We start from the raw sequence: 17,710 nt of genomic DNA, 5'->3' as shown, positions 1-17,710 counted from the left end.
AAAAGGTTATATTGGAGCTTGAAAAGTATAAAGGTGGCTACAAAGTCAATTAAAGAAATGGAACATCTTATTCATGAAGAAAAACTAGAGAAGTTACACTTGTTTACATAAAAAATGCACTATTTGAGGGGATATGATAGTATTATACAAATATGGGGACGATACCAGCTGCTCTCTAGTAGCCTCCCCATTAATAGGACTATGCAAAGAACACCAGGTCATCCTTTCAGACTTGCAGAAAGGAATATTCACCCAACGCACCAAAGTGGTTCTTTATGTGGTTCCAATTCAATACGTACCTTATGGCCTAGATTTATTTTTTTTTTTTTTTTTTTAGCAAAGACAAATACACAACGATATAATTGGTTGCAGGAACAGGATTAGCTATAGCTTATTGATCCAGTGAGAAAGCACATTGTTTGTTCCCCCTTTTTGAGGCACAGTCGGAAATCACTTTATTGTGAGTTTATTTTGCTTTATTTTGGATTAACAGCAAGGATGAAGTTGATGGACGTGTTTTTTTTTTTCAAGCTCATTTATATTACTATAAATATCCAAGTTTAGACAATCTGTGTTCATACTATGCTCAGACCATGCTTACATCAGCAGGAATAACCAGTCATTCAGGCATACGGTTTCCAGTTTATCAGCTATCTTGATCGATTACACAACACCGGTTGTTCGCCTGTCATTTCCAAGCTGCTCGGCCTGGATATGCGAGTACAGGAGTAGACGCACCGCTCCTTCTTCACATGTCATTGCATCTGCAGCGTTGTGGCTCAGGAGTCTTCTTTGTGTTTGGTTACCTAGTTCTTGGGTAATAGCTGTATTAGGAAAGTGGCTTGGTTTTGATTTTTTGGCTTTTCTCTATGTTTATCAGTGAAGGACCTGGTTCTTTACCAGCAGGTGAGGATTCTGTTTAACTCTTCTGTCTTTTGTCTCCTAAAAAAGGTAGAGAATATTTTATAATTGTACATTCTAGATGAAAACATTTACACAAGTATTCCTGTTTACAGATGGGGAGAGAGTAGTCTGCGGCGGCAGCTACTGTAATAGTTACTGCATCGCAAGGTCAAGGGGAAGCAGCTGTTATCACCTGTAATCATATGTTCATCTGTCAGGCTGCTTAGAGAATATACGCTGATGTTCTCAGGTCTCTTCTTCATCAATATCTAAATTGCCTTTAAAGCTGGTATTCTGATTCTGTTCAGTTAACCAGTAATGTCATAACCTTAACTGAACGAGTTTCCTGTATTGATGTGGCTATTACGTTACTCTGCTTATACTGTATGTTTGCAGGAATGAGTTTAATAGTGTTAGTAACACTAACTGCACAGCCGGATAATCTGTTAACATGCGCCTAGAACCCCCTGATGTATAATCCGGTTGTCTCTAAGGTAAGGTGTGTAATTTTGTGTCTCGCAACCCCAGATGGTCTTAATCTGGCACTTTCTAACCTCCATGTCAATGTAGACAACTTGTGCTAATAGAAATGCAGCTACTGAAAAGTAATGATGGGTATAGGATATTGTTGGATCATCCACTGCACAGGTCTGTTGTATTAATAGCATAATATCTTCCGTGGACGTCGATGTACGTGATGATTATCTTGCCTCTGGTTAGCCCTCGGAATATAGATTTTTGTTATTAGGATCCTTGTTTATACCTGTTCATCCTCCTGGAGATGTAGTGGCCTATTTCTGTAGCCGGTTTTTGCCTATTAAGTCAGTCTTTTGTTTACTTAGGGCTGTATTTACATATCAAGACATGGACTAGAAATACAAATATGGGCTATTGATTAAACAGTTGCAACACCATATGTACTAATGAAGAATTGGGGTGGATTTGCTAGCAGGTGAAATGAGTGAACGTAGCAATGGTTTCCTATAGAAGAAGGACTGGCAGTTGGAGTTTCAGAGATTGCCACCATTCTCAGCTAATATGTTATTACAGCTGGCTGCTTGTATTAGCAGACATGAGAGAGAGAGAGGGGAGAATCCTTATTTAGCAGAAATTCCAACATTGCCTGTGGAATATTCCTTACAATGGGAATGTATTGATATCTTTGAGATTGTGGTTTCTCAGCCAGTGGCCATTGATGTAGTCATGGATCGTACGTTGCCCTAGGCCTGACTCTTTAGACGCGCATTCCCTTTTTCCGGCTTTGGTATCTGTAGGCTGTTATTAAGACTGTTGCAATCACCATGACACGATTTACTTCATCTAAATGTATGCGTATTGGTGATTCATCTGCTATTTGTTTTCTTGGATTTAGGATTATTTTATAACTTTCTGGCTGTCACAACAGAATCATCCCCACAAATACCGGTGTCTGTTTCTGAATTATCCTCCTTTACACTATCTTGGTTTTACAGAAATAGTTAAACATACATGTACAGCTTCGGTGTTTTGATTTAAGATTGGTGGATTATACCAGAAGTAGACACCAACACAAATCCATTAATCCTTGCATACCTTTGTTTGGATCCCTGCGATCTCTAAACCCTGTATGCGTCTGATAATTATTTGATTTCCTCTGTTATTGTATCTGATTTGATTTACTTCGGAGTCTGCTAATAGAATAAGCAGCAACTCTTGGTATAGTTTATTGTTCAGTTCATACAGGGAATATTGGGAACATTGATTGTCGAACTGAAAAGTCTAGACAGCTGCATGCCTCCCAGGCAGCGTTGTTCAGCCAGACATTGTCGGCTGAAATCCTGCCAGACCTTTATTATCCGTCTAATTAATATTCAATAAAACAATGAAATGTGCATTGATGAGATGGTTTTGCATAACCCAAGGAGCTGAGTTGGACATCATACTGAGAGTCGTTTATCAGCCCAGGAGCGATGTTAGCGTTTAACCTTATGGCTGCTGTACAAAGACAGAGCTATGTGTGATATTCCTTTTTTATTCCCTTTGTAGGATCATTTGTGTAGTATAACAATTTAACAAATTACCATAAATCTTAGCTATAAAACACAAAACAGAAAACAATGAAATGTGTCATATACTTCAAAATGCCATATGCTGCAATGCTTACCTGTTTTGTGTTACCTACTCCACAGAGGCCAGCTCCATATCAATGTGCCATTTGGGGTCACAGCTGTGACACAATGACTGGCAGTCATGGAAAAACTCCAAGCGTTTGTACCTGCGATGGTCCCATAAACTGGAATATTCACCTGAATGCTGTGCAGTCTGACAGGTTCCTGTCTCTCTTGTTGAGTATGGTTCCTATAGCGTGCCACAAAAACCCAGAAGAAAGACTGAAGAAGATTAATGGATTGACTCCCACTGGTCATGGCTTTAACATTCGAGCTGATCAGCACTTGGAATACCATCACTTCTCTGAACCAGCGTACCACGGAAACGGTCCTCACTGCTCGAACATTTGCAGCTCGAATTATGACTATGACAGCTATGATTACTGTGATGGTAGAGATGCATCTGAAACTGACGCCATGCTGCAAGACAGCAGGACCTCTGGAGATGGAGATAAAGACTTACTTGTTGAGGGAGCCAAGAGGCCACCGAAAGAATCTAGTGTTTTCATGGCCCTGCAGATACTTGTGCCATTTTTACTAGCGGGATTTGGAACTGTGTCAGCCGGTATGGTGTTAGACATTGTACAGGTGAGCGTCTATCAGGCTGTTTATGTTTTATGGCAGGGCTTGACAAATTTGTTGTCAATCTAGGCGCCAGGTAAAAAAGTTAGGAGCCAGGATTTTTTTAAACTAACAGTTGGTCAGGAGGGATCCGATCATCATCAGCCCACTTACTAAACTCACAGCGTTTGACCTGGAAGCACCCTGGACTTTCAGGTCAGTGCTGTTTGTTTTTTTTTTAAATTAATTTTTTTTCATCTTTCGATGCTGATGTTCCATTGGAGCACAGCATTGACAGATATTTAGTCCCCACAAGCTTGTGGGGACAAATGTTAACCCCTGCAATGCCACGAATGTGTCATACACAATTGTGGCATTGAAGGGGTTAACGCTGCACTGTCGCTCTCATGGAGTGATCAAGCAGCAGGGGGTGTTGGGGCTGCTCTCCACACTCATGGCGAGACCAAAGAACCCTCTCCCCTGTCCCTGAAGCTGGGACTCAATTGCTGGTCTATGGACCAGCCATTGCAGAGGGAGTCTCTTTGATGACTGCTGTAGGCTTCCATACCTACAGGAGTCATCAAAGGGCTTGTGGGGGCTCGTTTTTGCTGTTGCTGGTCTGCCTGCAGACCACCAGCAGCAAAGCCCCCAAAACGGGAATTAACCCCTAAATGCCGCGATCGCGGCATTGAAGGGGTTAACGCTGCACTGTCGCTCTCATGGAGCGATCAGGCAGCAGGGGGGTGTTGGGTCAGGTCCCCACACTTGTGTGGGGGCCCAATCAACACACAAACCCCTTCCCTGAGGCTGCCTGTGGCAGCTGAAAACACGAGTGCTGCTTTTCCAGCAACCGCGTTTTCAGCCTACAGGATCACTCCGTGGGAGTGATCTCAGGCTCGGGGGCGGGCTCTGAGTGGATGTGCTGTCTGCCCAGACTTCTGGGCAGACGGCAGCAGCGCCCCCGTGTGGTGACTCAGCCTCTTACATCCACAGTTTTTTCTGGATGTAAGAGGCTGACAAAACCTAGGCGCCAGGACAAAATTCTCTGTCGCCATGGCGACCTGGCGCCTGGGATTTGTCGAGCCCTGTTTTATGGACTAGCTTTGGGAGCAGAGGCCATTTGTATCTTGTAACCCTAGGATTACGAGAAAGGGCTGCATCATGTTCTATGCAACTCCACATTTAATAATAGGTACCAAATAAAATATAGCTTGATTATAAATTCTACTGATGTTTTTCCACAATTTGCTTACTTGTGCGGATTTTAAATAAAGGATGAGATTCACCACTGTTCAATTGATATATATGTATATATATATATATATATATATATATATATATATATATGTATTTATTATTTATAGAATATGCACCTCTGATTTTGAATAATCCTACATCACAATGTGTTATTCGTGTTAATTAGTTCTTAAATGAAGTGTGACTTAGTGTTGAGATATCTAAAGGTAGTGTTCATGTTTGTAGGTGTTTTGTGGTTCATATTACTCAGGGCGTAGGGACAGAGTGTGACAGATTTATACTGAATGCAGTAGGAGTTCAGCTAGATATTACAGTAAGCGTATCGGACAAATGGTGAACTGAGGGATGGAGACAGAGCAATATAACTCATTCAGTGACGTCTGTTGCTTAATGTATAATCAGTTTAATTTCAGTTTTTAACGCTTGACTTATGATTTTTCAACAGCACTGGGACGTATTCAAAAACCTCCCTGAAGTTTTCATCTTGGTTCCGGCGCTGCTTGGCCTTAAAGGAAACTTAGAAATGACGTTAGCTTCCAGACTGTCAACAGCCGTACGTAAACATTCCGAGAAATCTTACTGAGATTCACTGCTTCCTTGCATGGGTTAGATGGGGGGGGGGAATAATCTCCCAAAAATGTGTTCATGTATCAAATAGTGTAAAAAAACAAACATTTTAAAATGTATTATTCATTTTAAAAACACATAACTAATCACGATTAGGTAACAATTGCATGTACATGCGCCTGACAAAAGTCCCTTCCCTAACTCCTATCCACACATCCTAAAACAATTGTCCTTGTTTGGCCAAGTACAGCGTTCCTGAAAACTCCTAGTTCAGTGATAATGATCTGTAAATTTCCATATTGTTACACTTTCATCAATTATAACACTGACAGCTGCATACAATGATCCTTTACATTAGTGGGAACTTTCTCCAGGATCCACTGATTCCTGGAGTTTGAAAGGCTTTATGCCCACTTGGCGGTTATGGAGCTAAAATGGTTGAGCTCCAAGCAAACACAAACATTGCATTCTTTAAAGAGCTTCTCACTGTAGAAATAATAAATGGTGAGAGAGATAATATACTGGACCCAAGAAAACTATTGTGCTTTGAAACCGAGGGGACAGCAATTTAATCTGTAATCTGTCGCCTACGAAAAAAAAGTCCAGCCGGTTGTTCAGAAGACCGGTTGTATTGGAGATGCATAACTTAGAAGGTCTGTGCTAAAGTAATTGCTTTCGAGTAACACGTGATATTGATGTTTTTCCAGTTGGTGCTAGCACAGTCTAATAAAGTCTTGTGAAAAGTCACAAGTTTGTTCCCTGTAGCCATGCTTTCGTAACCAGGTGATAGCAGAAGATTGTGACATAAAAAGACTCGATGCATTTCCAGCATCTGACTTCAGCGTACTAATACTTTATGCTTCCGTACTGGCCTTGGTAAATCAACGATAGTTGCGCTACCTTGACTCGTCAGAAGCCTGCTTGAGATTAGTAAGGTTTAAAGTAGGACCCTTTAATATTTTTTTCTCCCCCAATGGTGGTTCATATAACATTGCAAACCTCACCATAATACAACAAAGCCGTGTGCCATACACAAACTTCTTAAGGCCACATGCAGTTTGTAGGCCACCGTGTGGACAGTAGTAATTGAAAGCTATCATTTGCATTAAAGTGGTAAACGACTGATGGAAAAACATTTCTTTGAGCATGCTAGTTCTGTATATAGTAATGTAGGTTACCTATGAAGAAGACACGGTTTTATTTAATTTCCTGCTTCAATAAGCCTTTATTTGCCGACTCGCCACACTGAGCTGATTGTGGCAAAGCTACGGTTTGTGGTTAACTTTAACTACATGCCTTCAGAACAATTGCACAGACTGCAAGTTATAGGTAGCTTTGATAAATGAATTACCGTATATTCCGGCGTATAAGACGACTGGGCGTATAAGACGACCCCCAACTTTTACAGTCCAAATATAGAGTTTGGACTATACTCGCCGTATAAGACTACCCCTCTACCCAGTATACAACAACCAGCCAATCACGGCAAGCGATGTACCTTACCGGTGATTTGCTGGTTGATTTGCTGACATATACATACATGCACTGCCCTTACACACACACACACATATGCCTGTCCATACATACACATTTATACACTGCCCTCACCACACACCCCTGCCTTTACACACACATGTATATGTATATGTGTATATGTATATATATATATATATATATATATATATATATATATATATATATACACACCAGAGTGTGTGTGTATATATATATATATATATATATATATATTTCTCCCCCCTTTGTCCCCATCTCTTACCTTATCTTCTGTCTTCTTTCTTCCATCCAGTTGTGGGAGCCCGATGTCTGGCACTTCAGACCTCGGCTTCCCTGCTCTCTAATCACTACGCGCCGGCTATTGATGCCGGGCGCCGGGACATGACGTCATCCCTGCGCTCGGCATCAATAGCCGGCGCCTAGTGATTAGAGAGCAGGGAAGCCGAGGTCTCAAGTGCCAGACCTCGGGCTTCCCTGCTCCCTCATCACTATGCGCCGGCAATTGATGCCGGGCGCCGGGACATGACGGCATCCCTGCGCTCGACATCAATAGCCGGCGCGTAGTGATTAGAGAGATTGGTGGCTTCGTGGGAACCTCCGGCTTGGTAAGTACCCGGCGTATAAGACGACCCCCCACTTTTAAGAAGATTTTTTGGGGTTAAAAAGTCGTCTTATACGCCGGAATATACGGTAAGTCATTCTAAAAGATATGATGAGGACATTTTCCCTTTAAGGATCAGTGAGACAGATCACCTCAAAATATGATAATAATTGAGCTATATTTCGTTCAACTTAAAATAAAGTAATTGCTTAGACACAATTTTGCAGTTATTTCTAATAAGACTGTGCGTGGTGTAAAGTAATCTTCGATATAGTTTTGTGCTTTTCCAGTTATTTATGAGTTAAAGAATATGTATGTTTGCTTACATTTCAATCCATGGGTGTCATACTTTGCATGTAACAAGTACATGGTGAATACCCTGTGTGCCATATAAACGCACATATGTTTCTTTTAGGTTAATGTCGGAAAGATGGACTCTCCAATTGAGAAGTGGAATCTAATCATTGGCAATCTGGCCTTAAAGCAGGTTTGTGTTGCAGCAAATTATATTGATTCTCGTTAGAGTTAACGTGCTGAGCTGTAGTTGTATACAGGGACAAAGCAAGGTCAACATGGCGACTAGAAACCACTTCCTGGCACCCAGGGTTTTCCAGGGGGTAAAAATTGGCCAGGGCTTCCATTGCCGCAGTAAAGTGGGGGCCATGATGCGCCCGGCAGGATCACATGACATACATTAGGTGAATGATGTGTTTTTGCATTGTACTAATATATGATAAATCTGATCTCTCTCTTTCACCTTACAACAATAAGGGCCCTAAGCAGCAGTTTAATCTGCTTAATGTATTATATAATATTAAATAATGTATTATGTTGTACCCTGACTACCGTGCCTTTCTTACTGAGGGGTTCATTTGTCAAGGGTGTCTACTTGCATTTACCCCATGCTTTTACTCTGCAGTGATTTACGCCCGTGTCTTTCCAGGTGCAGGCAACCGTGGTTGGTTTTCTGGCAGCTGTAGCAGCTGTTATATTGGGCTGGATTCCAGAAGGAAAATATCGCCTCGATCACGCCATACTGCTATGCTCCAGCAGCGTGGCTACAGCCTTCATTGCCTCTCTTTTGCAAGGTATGATTTACTGTCAGCAACAATCAATACACCATGGACCAGTAAAGCCAAGGGCCAATCTCAGGCAGCGTTTGCCAAGGTTTTGTTTTCTTTCAGAAAGCCATTAGATCTTGATTTAAGTGTATCAAGCAAGTTACCAAAGAGAAACACTGTCTGTACAGCTGGGGGAATGTTACATTTAATAAAATCGGAGGTCAAAGTAGCGGCACAATCTAGTTTTCTTATAGTTCTGTGGTTTTATTGCTAATAATTACATGTGCTAACATGTAAACGTATAAAAATATGGAAAGTGTAATAAAATGGAAACTAAACAGACCTATTTTGCTTGTAGAAATTGTACGTCAACAAGTTGATTGTCTACATGCATATAAGAAGAGCATTTTATGATGTGAGGTTATTAGACTTAAGGGTAACCCTTAGGTCATTGTTATTAAATTAATATTCAACTCTTTGCCTGGAAAAAAGTTTTACTGCATGATCTTAATGCATATTTGTCTATAGGATCCTTGATTACATTTATAGAACCCTTACACTCTTTATTTCAGGTATAATCATGGTTGGTGTTATTGTTGGGTCAAAGAAAACTGGAATAAATCCAGACAATGTTGCCACTCCTATCGCTGCCAGTTTTGGGGATCTCATCACACTCGCCATACTAGCCTGGATAAGTCAGGGACTTTACTACTGCCTTGGTAAGATCACGTAACAATTATCAATATTCATGTTATGCAACTAGTGTGCAACCCCTTATGGACAAGTGCAAAGGTTTTAGGTGAAAAATGCTATAAAGTAAGAATGCTTTCATAATGCAAAGAAACATCTAAATCATATCAGTCTTTCATGTGACCACAGTTTGCCTTCATTTATTTTCTGCTATATATGTATACTTTCCTCTAGTTTGGAGAAAAAAGGGTCATTTCACATTATGTAAGCCCTGTTGTTCCCCCCCAAATTCCCTTTGAAAGCTGCTATCTTCCAGGAGTGAGAAACCATTGGCAGTTATGATTTTTTTTTAAACATAAAACACTTTTTGATATATTATTGGCCTTAAAAATGGATAATGAGAGTAACACTTTTTTAGGAGATGATGCCAAATTGCTTAGGGTTGTAACTTCACTAAAGAATTTGTTCATTCCCGAATAATTTTATCAAGCTAAGGGAACGGTCAAATAACTGGCAGATGAAATTCCACATGGATAAATGTAAAGTCATGCATTTGAACAACCTTACATCTTAACACCATTTAGGTCACCTTTCCTAGTCCCTTTCCTGCCATACTTTTACTAGTGTGGCCGGTCCATCCCCAACAAGTGCACTCTTACCTCTTGTATAATACACCCTAAATCCCTCTAAATTGTAAAGTCATTTGAGCAGGGCCCTCCTCGCCTCTTGTTTCTACCCTTTTGTACAGCGCTGCAGAATTGATGGCACTATATATATATATATATATATATATATATATATATATATATAAAAATAATAATAATAGTAACACATTTTGTAAATGAGATTGAGGGAGTCAACAAATGAGAAACATCTGGGGTTATCATTTGACTGTAATCTCTGTAACAATACACAGCAGAAACTACTAAGGGAAGTAGGGTCTCGTTCATTAAAAGGCAGGGGCGTAACTAGAAGCCTCAGGACCCCGGTGCGAGAATCTGTTAAGGGCCTTCCCACCCCCAACCCAATCTACCCCCTTCTCACACTATATACCCCCTTCTCACACTATCTACCTCCTCCCCCCTCTTTTCAGGCTATCTACCCCTCTCCCTCCCTTCTCACTACTCTACCCCCCCTTCTCACTATCTACCCTCTCCCCCTTTGTAGGTCACAGTCACAGGTGCAGTCCTGTGGTGGGGGCGCGAGGCCTTTTTGTCGCTGCTCTGACGTCATATGCCGGCGCTCAGCGTGAAGCCCCGGCACTCAAGACTGACGCCTCACGCTCCCACCACTGCCGCATGGCAGGGAGCAGAGGAGACAGAAGGGCGGTTGCTGAAAACGACCGCCCGGCACCCCTTGGGCCCCCCTGACTGGCAGAACTCCAGGGCCCGGTTGCAGTCGCGACCCCGGTAGTTTCGCCACTGTTGAAAGGGGTATTGATATACTAGTGGAGAGCGTCATTTTACCTTTATCCAAAGAATTATCTGGATCCACCATTCCTAATGTTTGGGAGTGGATTCAGTTTGATTAACTAATATATTGGTAAAGATCAAACAGTTGACAGTCACAATAGCCTTATCCACCAATCAGTAGAACAGTGCCATATAGATCCTGCATTAAAACGTGAAATACTAAGAAAAGGTTTGTTATATTAACAGAGAATTTAACTAATTTACTCATTTCAAGAGCTTGGCTGGTCATGCATATGGAATTGCATTATTCAGAACAAGTGCAGCTCTTTCTGCAGGAGTTACCTTTATTATATATGGTGTCATATCAACTCTAGGGTAAGTATAAAACATCAGATCACCTGTATCATCCTGAACTAAATGCAAAACTGTGGATTTTCCAATTTTTATTCTTGTAATTTTTGCTTCTGTAAATAACTGATTGAAGTGGTAAAAATCATGGCAACATGTAACGCATCCTTTCACATGGGCATATGACGTGTGCACGCAGTGAGTCAGATGTCGTTATGTTAATTATTTAACCCATTATTCCATGCAGACAGAAGAGGTACAGGTTAAACGTAGTTCATATGCTGGAGGAAGTGTATGAGTTGCCTGTCGCAGAGCAGTGGGGACAGTAATTGAGTGCCTCTGTGTTGTTTCTCAGTATTTCCAGGCTTGTGGGTGGAAAGCGTATGTTGTAGTAATCACATGCTGTCACCAGAATACCTTCGCTGTCAGAAAGACCAGGAACTCTCTTGGCTGCTGTCAGCCCATCCCCTTATGCCTTGCCACTTGACAGTGCATGCGGTTGCCGTTTAACCACTTCACTTGCATGTGGGTTCACTCGTGGGAAGACGAGGTAGTGCACTTGGAAATGAGGACAAATGATTTCATTTAGAAATACTATGATGTGGAAGATGTAGAAGGGGTGTGTTAGATACTTACCTAAGACTAGAGAGGGGCTACTGTGGGGCTACTGAGTAGTGTTGGAGTATGCTGTGGTCACTGGATAATATACGTTATGCTTTGCTTGGAAGATGTACGGTATGACAGAGCGATTAGGATAGATACAGTATGTTGCTGTTACAAAGAGAGGAAGGTATATGTCATGTACCAAACATGGAACATTAAAAACTAGGGCATGTGAGTTGTTATCTATACCAACTCAAATGGCCAATCTGACTAGTGAACCACTATTACTATTACTGGGGAGACTTTTATATGGGCCTTCTTGGAGTGAGAGTATTTCTCAGTAGGAGTAGATTTGCTTGATGTGGCCCCCTTGGCATCCTTTCTATCGCTTATACACCCCAAATAGGTGCATCATTATGTAGACCTAACACAATATAATGAAATATTAGTGTTGCCATTTTCCATTTTGACCACTAGGGGGATCCATCATCCTATAATAACATAGGCAGTTTACAAGCGGAACAAAACTCAGCCTTATAGAGTGAACTAAATTAACAAACACTTCTGCTCATAGTTTATTATGTAATTTAGGACGTTTTATAAAAGCCAATCTGAATCTTTTGTAGCGTTTAATAACAGATGGCAGCACTATGGATTAAAAATCAGTCCTACCCCAAGGTCCCTTCTGTCCAGGGGAGGGCTTGCACAAGTAAAGCCAAGTGGCACCATCTGCCCCTTGCCCTCCCCAAAACAGACGCATGCACACTGACGCTAATACACACACATCTACACATACTCACTCTCACACTAACAAACACTTCGACACTCATACTTTGCACACTTACCGCTAACACACTCACGCTAACACGCACACATACATACTCAACACACACGCACGCATTCTTAATCTAACTAAGTCACATTCTCACACTAACACACACATTTGTGCTAACAAACACATATGTACTCATACTCTTCCTTTAACACACTCTTGCACACTAACGCTAACACATACACATACTCTCTCTAACATGCACTTACACATTCATGCTAACACGCTCATGCTAAGATATATAACTCCCTAACTCCCTTACTCTCTCACACTCTCCTTACCCATTCACCTCGCCCGGAGCCTTCTTTCTAGCTGCTCGCACACACTGTGTGTGCAGCCTTGCTTTTACCGCAGGGTCTTGTAATGTGATGTTCAGTGAGCCCAGACTAAAACCAAGGCTGCTCGCACAGTGTGTGTTCTCATAAATGTTAGAGCATGCACACAATATATATTAACATACATGCTAATACCATACAATAACACATGCACACTGTGCTACCATACACTAACATACACGCTGGCGGATACTATACATTCAAATATGATCACACCATACAGTAACACACACTTCGCCACACTTACACACACTGTTATACCAAACACATACATGCGCACACCCGCTGTCCAACACCATACATCAGCCATGTAGCTCATACAGCTCTCCATCTCTTCTCTTACCTCGCACAGAGCCCTGTCTTCACTGCGGGCTGCACTTTCTGTGTGAGCTGCCATCCAACTACTGCCAGGTCATATAACGTGCCTGGATACCTGTGACACATATCACTTGGTCAAGTCATAGTGAATGATAATATCTGCAGCGTTCGTGTCTACAGAGAGAACGTGTGCATCACAAAACAGTGACACTCGCTATTCTCAGCCAAACACACAAGGAGCAGTAATGCTCCATCCGCTTGGCTGTAGCCATTTAAATGGATAGAAATGGTAGTGGGGCTGCCATCACCACCACAGTCGCAGACGTAACCTTCCAAACAGATAAACGTATTAACGTATAAAATTAGCACTTACACTGTAAATGTAATCCTTGATCTCAAATACATTTATAATACAGGTTTTAAAAGGAAGTGGTCATCCTTGCAGATTTTAGCATTGCTGGACTAATTAAACATAACCTCCTATAGCTTGTACATTTGTGTTTTTGAATGTGTGTAATTGACGGTCACTGCCACTTTGGTACCCTGTACTCTTATTTAATGCATATAGCCAGAAAAAAAATTCTGTTGGCAGTCACTCGAGTGGCGATCATAATTCATCCGTTCATCCATTTTGTTTTTATTTGCCTTTCGCTGCTGCAGGAGAGGTCTGCAATGCAGTAATTCAGGATCCTTCTTAAATCGTTTGAGTCAACGGAACAGATTTGCAGTGCTACGAATGCCTAATAAAGTTGTCTTAGTGATCGTTTTTAACAAGATTAATAGGATAATTAAATGCTAATCAGAGGGAAAAAAATAAAGTTGCCCTTAATCACGATATGGAATGAAAGCCCACTCCAGGGAAAGTGGGTACTGATTGCATGGCCATGAGGACATTTCCATTTTTATGTTAATAAAATCAATCAGCTTTGAAGTCTGTTGGACTTTTTGTTGAGTTCCCTAAGAAAATATCAATTCAAGATGAAATCACTTGTGTTAAAGGTCTAATTTTTGACAGAACATTGTTTTTCTGAGCTCTTGTAGAGATAGTGTTTGTGGCATACAAAGAAGTCGTCAGTCTGTTTCCCGAGGATGTCATTGAGATACTGTTAATCATTGAACCATTAATCATTGATTTCAACCAAATTTATTATGTTAACCAATCATCCAGAGACATGAGCACCACACACGAATTAATGAGGAGCTGCCACCTATGAGGACCTTACATTATGTACTAGAGCATTAAAACTGCCCAAATATATTTATCTGGCCCGGTGCTCTCTCTTTTCCCCTCTCCATGTGAGACTCGGAAAGTGGAGGGCCTAAGCAGGAGGTGGGCATAGATGTACATAAGCTCATCGATTAACCCCAAGAGGAGTAGAAGCGCCAAGAGGTCAGCATAACCAGACCACACTGCCGAGCTAAAAGTACTGTTCTACTTATGTTTATTTAAATATGCCCCTGCCATTGTGAGAACTATGTACCATATGTTATTTTTTTACAGGTATCTGCAAGAAACACCTTACACTCTTTCTCAGTTCTCTGATGCTGAGCGAAATTTTAACAAACATTATGGCTGTTTTTCTTTTATATTTATAGTAAAAAAAAATAAAAATATTTCATGTGTTTTTTTTAAACAGCTAAAGAATCTTTATCCTTCTCGGCTGCTCATTTATCATTTGTTTAAATGTTTGCAGTATGTTTTATAACTGGTTTAGAAAACAAGGAAAAGAAATGTTTTATTTTGGCGGGAAACTTTAACTCAAAGACCAATAAGCCAGCTTCCCCTAGAACTCGCGTGCCTCTAGAAGCATCCGATACTTTTGAACAGCGGCTTTACGTTTGAGCATATGTGAGCATATGTGATTCAGAAGCCCAATGTGGGATAAGTAAAGGTCCCACGGTAAAGGTGTGCCAGCCAGGCACCAGCCTCCATAGGGTAAATGAGCCGAGAATATCTCATAAACTGGACCATTCAATAACCGTAAAAAGACAAACCTGATTGCTTGGTGGCACAATTTTGATTCAGAATAGCTAGGGTTCGAGACATTACGAATTTGAGTAAACATGTGAGGAGTGGTTTTGTGTGGATCGTAAACGTTTACAATGTTGGATCGTAAACATTTCCAGCATTGCGACACTTTCCATAAAATCTGTAAAAGATGTCTGCCAGGTATGTAAAGTCAACGATTGGATGTTAAAACCAGTTGACAATACGCAAAATCAAATCAGCATTAAATGTATTATTGATCAGAGCAGCTTACGGATTCATATTGCAATAGAAAAACATATTACTAGTGAACCATCCTCTCTCCTACCACCCACGCAGGAGAGATAAACATACTCCTCTAACAATTCTCCCATCGATTCTGATTTCTAACTAAACTTTTAATGACTTAGAGAAAGAATAACTTTACTCAGGGATGGATTAACGAGTTGGATCCCTCTGCAGGCTTTCTTTAATTTAATAGGCTCCACATATCAAATGAGCTTTTTATCTCTACAGGGAAAGAAGTTTACTACTTTGAGACAGTAGTTCTCCATTCTCACTTTTTGAGCAGCTGTGATTATATTGAAAATATATTGTTTTCAAGGCAGGCGAGGTCTGTGCTACAGGTTTAATCAAGTTTAGGCTGAATGCTAGGGCAGCTGCTTGGGAGTTATGTGAGATTTAGTGTAAAAAAACAAAAAAATGATGTTAAGATCTGCAAGTTGCCCAATTCTTACGTCTGGGTTTCTATAGCCATACCAGCGCTCCATTTCAACCTCCATTTCTAGAACTAATGCAATCATGCCCTTTTTTCCTCCTGTATCAGTAAAGCATGCCATGAACCCTGCCTGAGCAGTAAAGCGGCAGTCTATCACTAAGCAGCACCACTTGTTTAGTTTACCTATTCTCCCAGAACGCTGAAAGAGCCACAGTTTAGGTTCTCTGCAGAGTGTTTCACATACGGAATATATCTCAATATCTCTCCTACAGGTTCTCAAAAAGAAATGTATAATTAAAACTAATTTGACATCCATTTCCCTCCCCATAATTTAGTACTTAGGGAAAGGTTTGCATTATTTAATATTTACAGGATGAATGTAGAGAATAAGGCGCTGGCGCTTGTTTCTATACATCAACCGTGGAATCTGACTGTAAATGTGTTAACAATGTTTTCTAGATACATACTCCTTTGTATCTCCGCTGTTTGGTTGCTTCTTCTTGGCTCTAACGCCAATATGGATCGTCATCGCATCTAAACACCCAGCCACGAGGACCGTTCTTCACTCAGGCTGGGAGCCAGTAATTACTGCAATGCTTATTAGCAGGTTAGTACACTTCTTGTAGCTTGCGTATTGTGCCACCCATGCGCTGTTTAATGAGAATGAGCGGGTTTCGTTTCTACTGTTATTAGGGAAACACTGCTAACCAGTTAATATTTTCACAGGTATTTTCTAGTTTTCATTTAGTTCATACATATATTGTATAGGTGTAGGTGCTCTGGATGTTGGGAGTGGAATAAAAGTTACTATGTTTCACTTTATATATTTACTCACAAAGGCGTGTATTGAGTAGTACTAATAACTAGTGACGGTTAATGGCTACTAACAGCCCTTTGGACTGTTTTATCATGTTCCCTGTGTAACCATTTGTAGCAAGGTATTTATCATTTATTGTACTGAAAAGTACTTTGGTACTTAAAAGTTTAATCTGCCACCCCCTCTTTACAATTACAATCTTCCCAGCAGAGGAAGACATCCTATTCCCAGTATCCATATAGAAGTTGCTTGGGGGGGGGGGTCACCATTATCATGGCTTTATAACAAGTCATATAAACTTCCAGTGTCTCCTGATACTGTGTGCTCAGTGGTATATTTCCTTTGAAGCCGCCCTAGGGGCAACCATTTGTTTCCACCTCTATGGTCGGCTCTCTGGTACACAAAAAGGTGACGTGTGCCTTTAAGAAACGGAGAGCCAGGATATGATGTCATATACTGGCGAGTGGTACCTTAAAAGCCTGCAGAGCCTTTTAATGCAGTCTATGAAGGGTGTGCAGGGCTCGCACAGCCTCCATAACAGGAATATGTTGGTTGGGGAGATCATACATTTCACTTGTAACTAGCCCACATAAGAGGTGTCCATTCATTTCCAGTTCAGGACCAGCTGATCATAGTTTGCATCATCAAACAGCGAATGTACATACAAATGAAGTGGCAGAATTATTTAAACAAGCTTTACCAGTTAAATGGATAAATGTTTTCCAATAGTAGATGTTTGTTCTCTGCCAGTCCTGTAAGAACAACGTAAACATTCTACAATACAGATGCTTAAATAATCATACTCGTGTCTAAATATAATGAACATCACTTTTGTGTATATTTTAACAATATGCAGGTAGATGTGACTAATAGTTACAATACAGACTACTAAATAATTGATTTTACGTCATTAGCTGACATTTTGCAAATTAAATTTAAATTAGAATTATCCTTTTTTTCGTCACTGATAATCGCCACTCGATACAAGCACAGAATATAGTTTAATAATATGCATTTCATTGCACAGGCAGACAAAGG

The 17,710-nt window shown here is 40.8% G+C and overlaps 1 protein-coding gene across 2 annotated transcripts in view; it reads left to right on the top strand.

Moving 5' to 3' along the window:
* SLC41A2 (solute carrier family 41 member 2) overlaps window positions 1-17,710 on the top strand; it is a 44,568-nt gene that overhangs the window by 4,024 nt on the left and 22,834 nt on the right. The window contains exons 1-7 of one of the 2 annotated variants that reach the window (XM_053462585.1): window positions 772-906; window positions 3,072-3,638; window positions 5,314-5,421; window positions 7,967-8,038; window positions 8,495-8,639; window positions 9,185-9,331; window positions 16,315-16,462. In XM_053462585.1, the coding sequence (XP_053318560.1) occupies window positions 3,120-3,638; window positions 5,314-5,421; window positions 7,967-8,038; window positions 8,495-8,639; window positions 9,185-9,331; window positions 16,315-16,462 (1,139 nt within the window). In that variant the 5' untranslated portion in view covers window positions 772-906; window positions 3,072-3,119. Of the gene's footprint in view, window positions 1-771; window positions 907-3,071; window positions 3,639-5,313; window positions 5,422-7,966; window positions 8,039-8,494; window positions 8,640-9,184; window positions 9,332-16,314; window positions 16,463-17,710 lie in introns of those variants that run through there. The other variant, XM_053462584.1, reaches the window with a different exon arrangement.

The sequence above is a fragment of the Spea bombifrons genome, chromosome 4 (assembly GCF_027358695.1).
Source record: "Spea bombifrons isolate aSpeBom1 chromosome 4, aSpeBom1.2.pri, whole genome shotgun sequence".
Classification (NCBI taxonomy): Eukaryota; Metazoa; Chordata; class Amphibia; order Anura; family Pelobatidae; genus Spea; species Spea bombifrons.
This window is presented reverse-complemented; position numbering and strand designations above follow the sequence as displayed.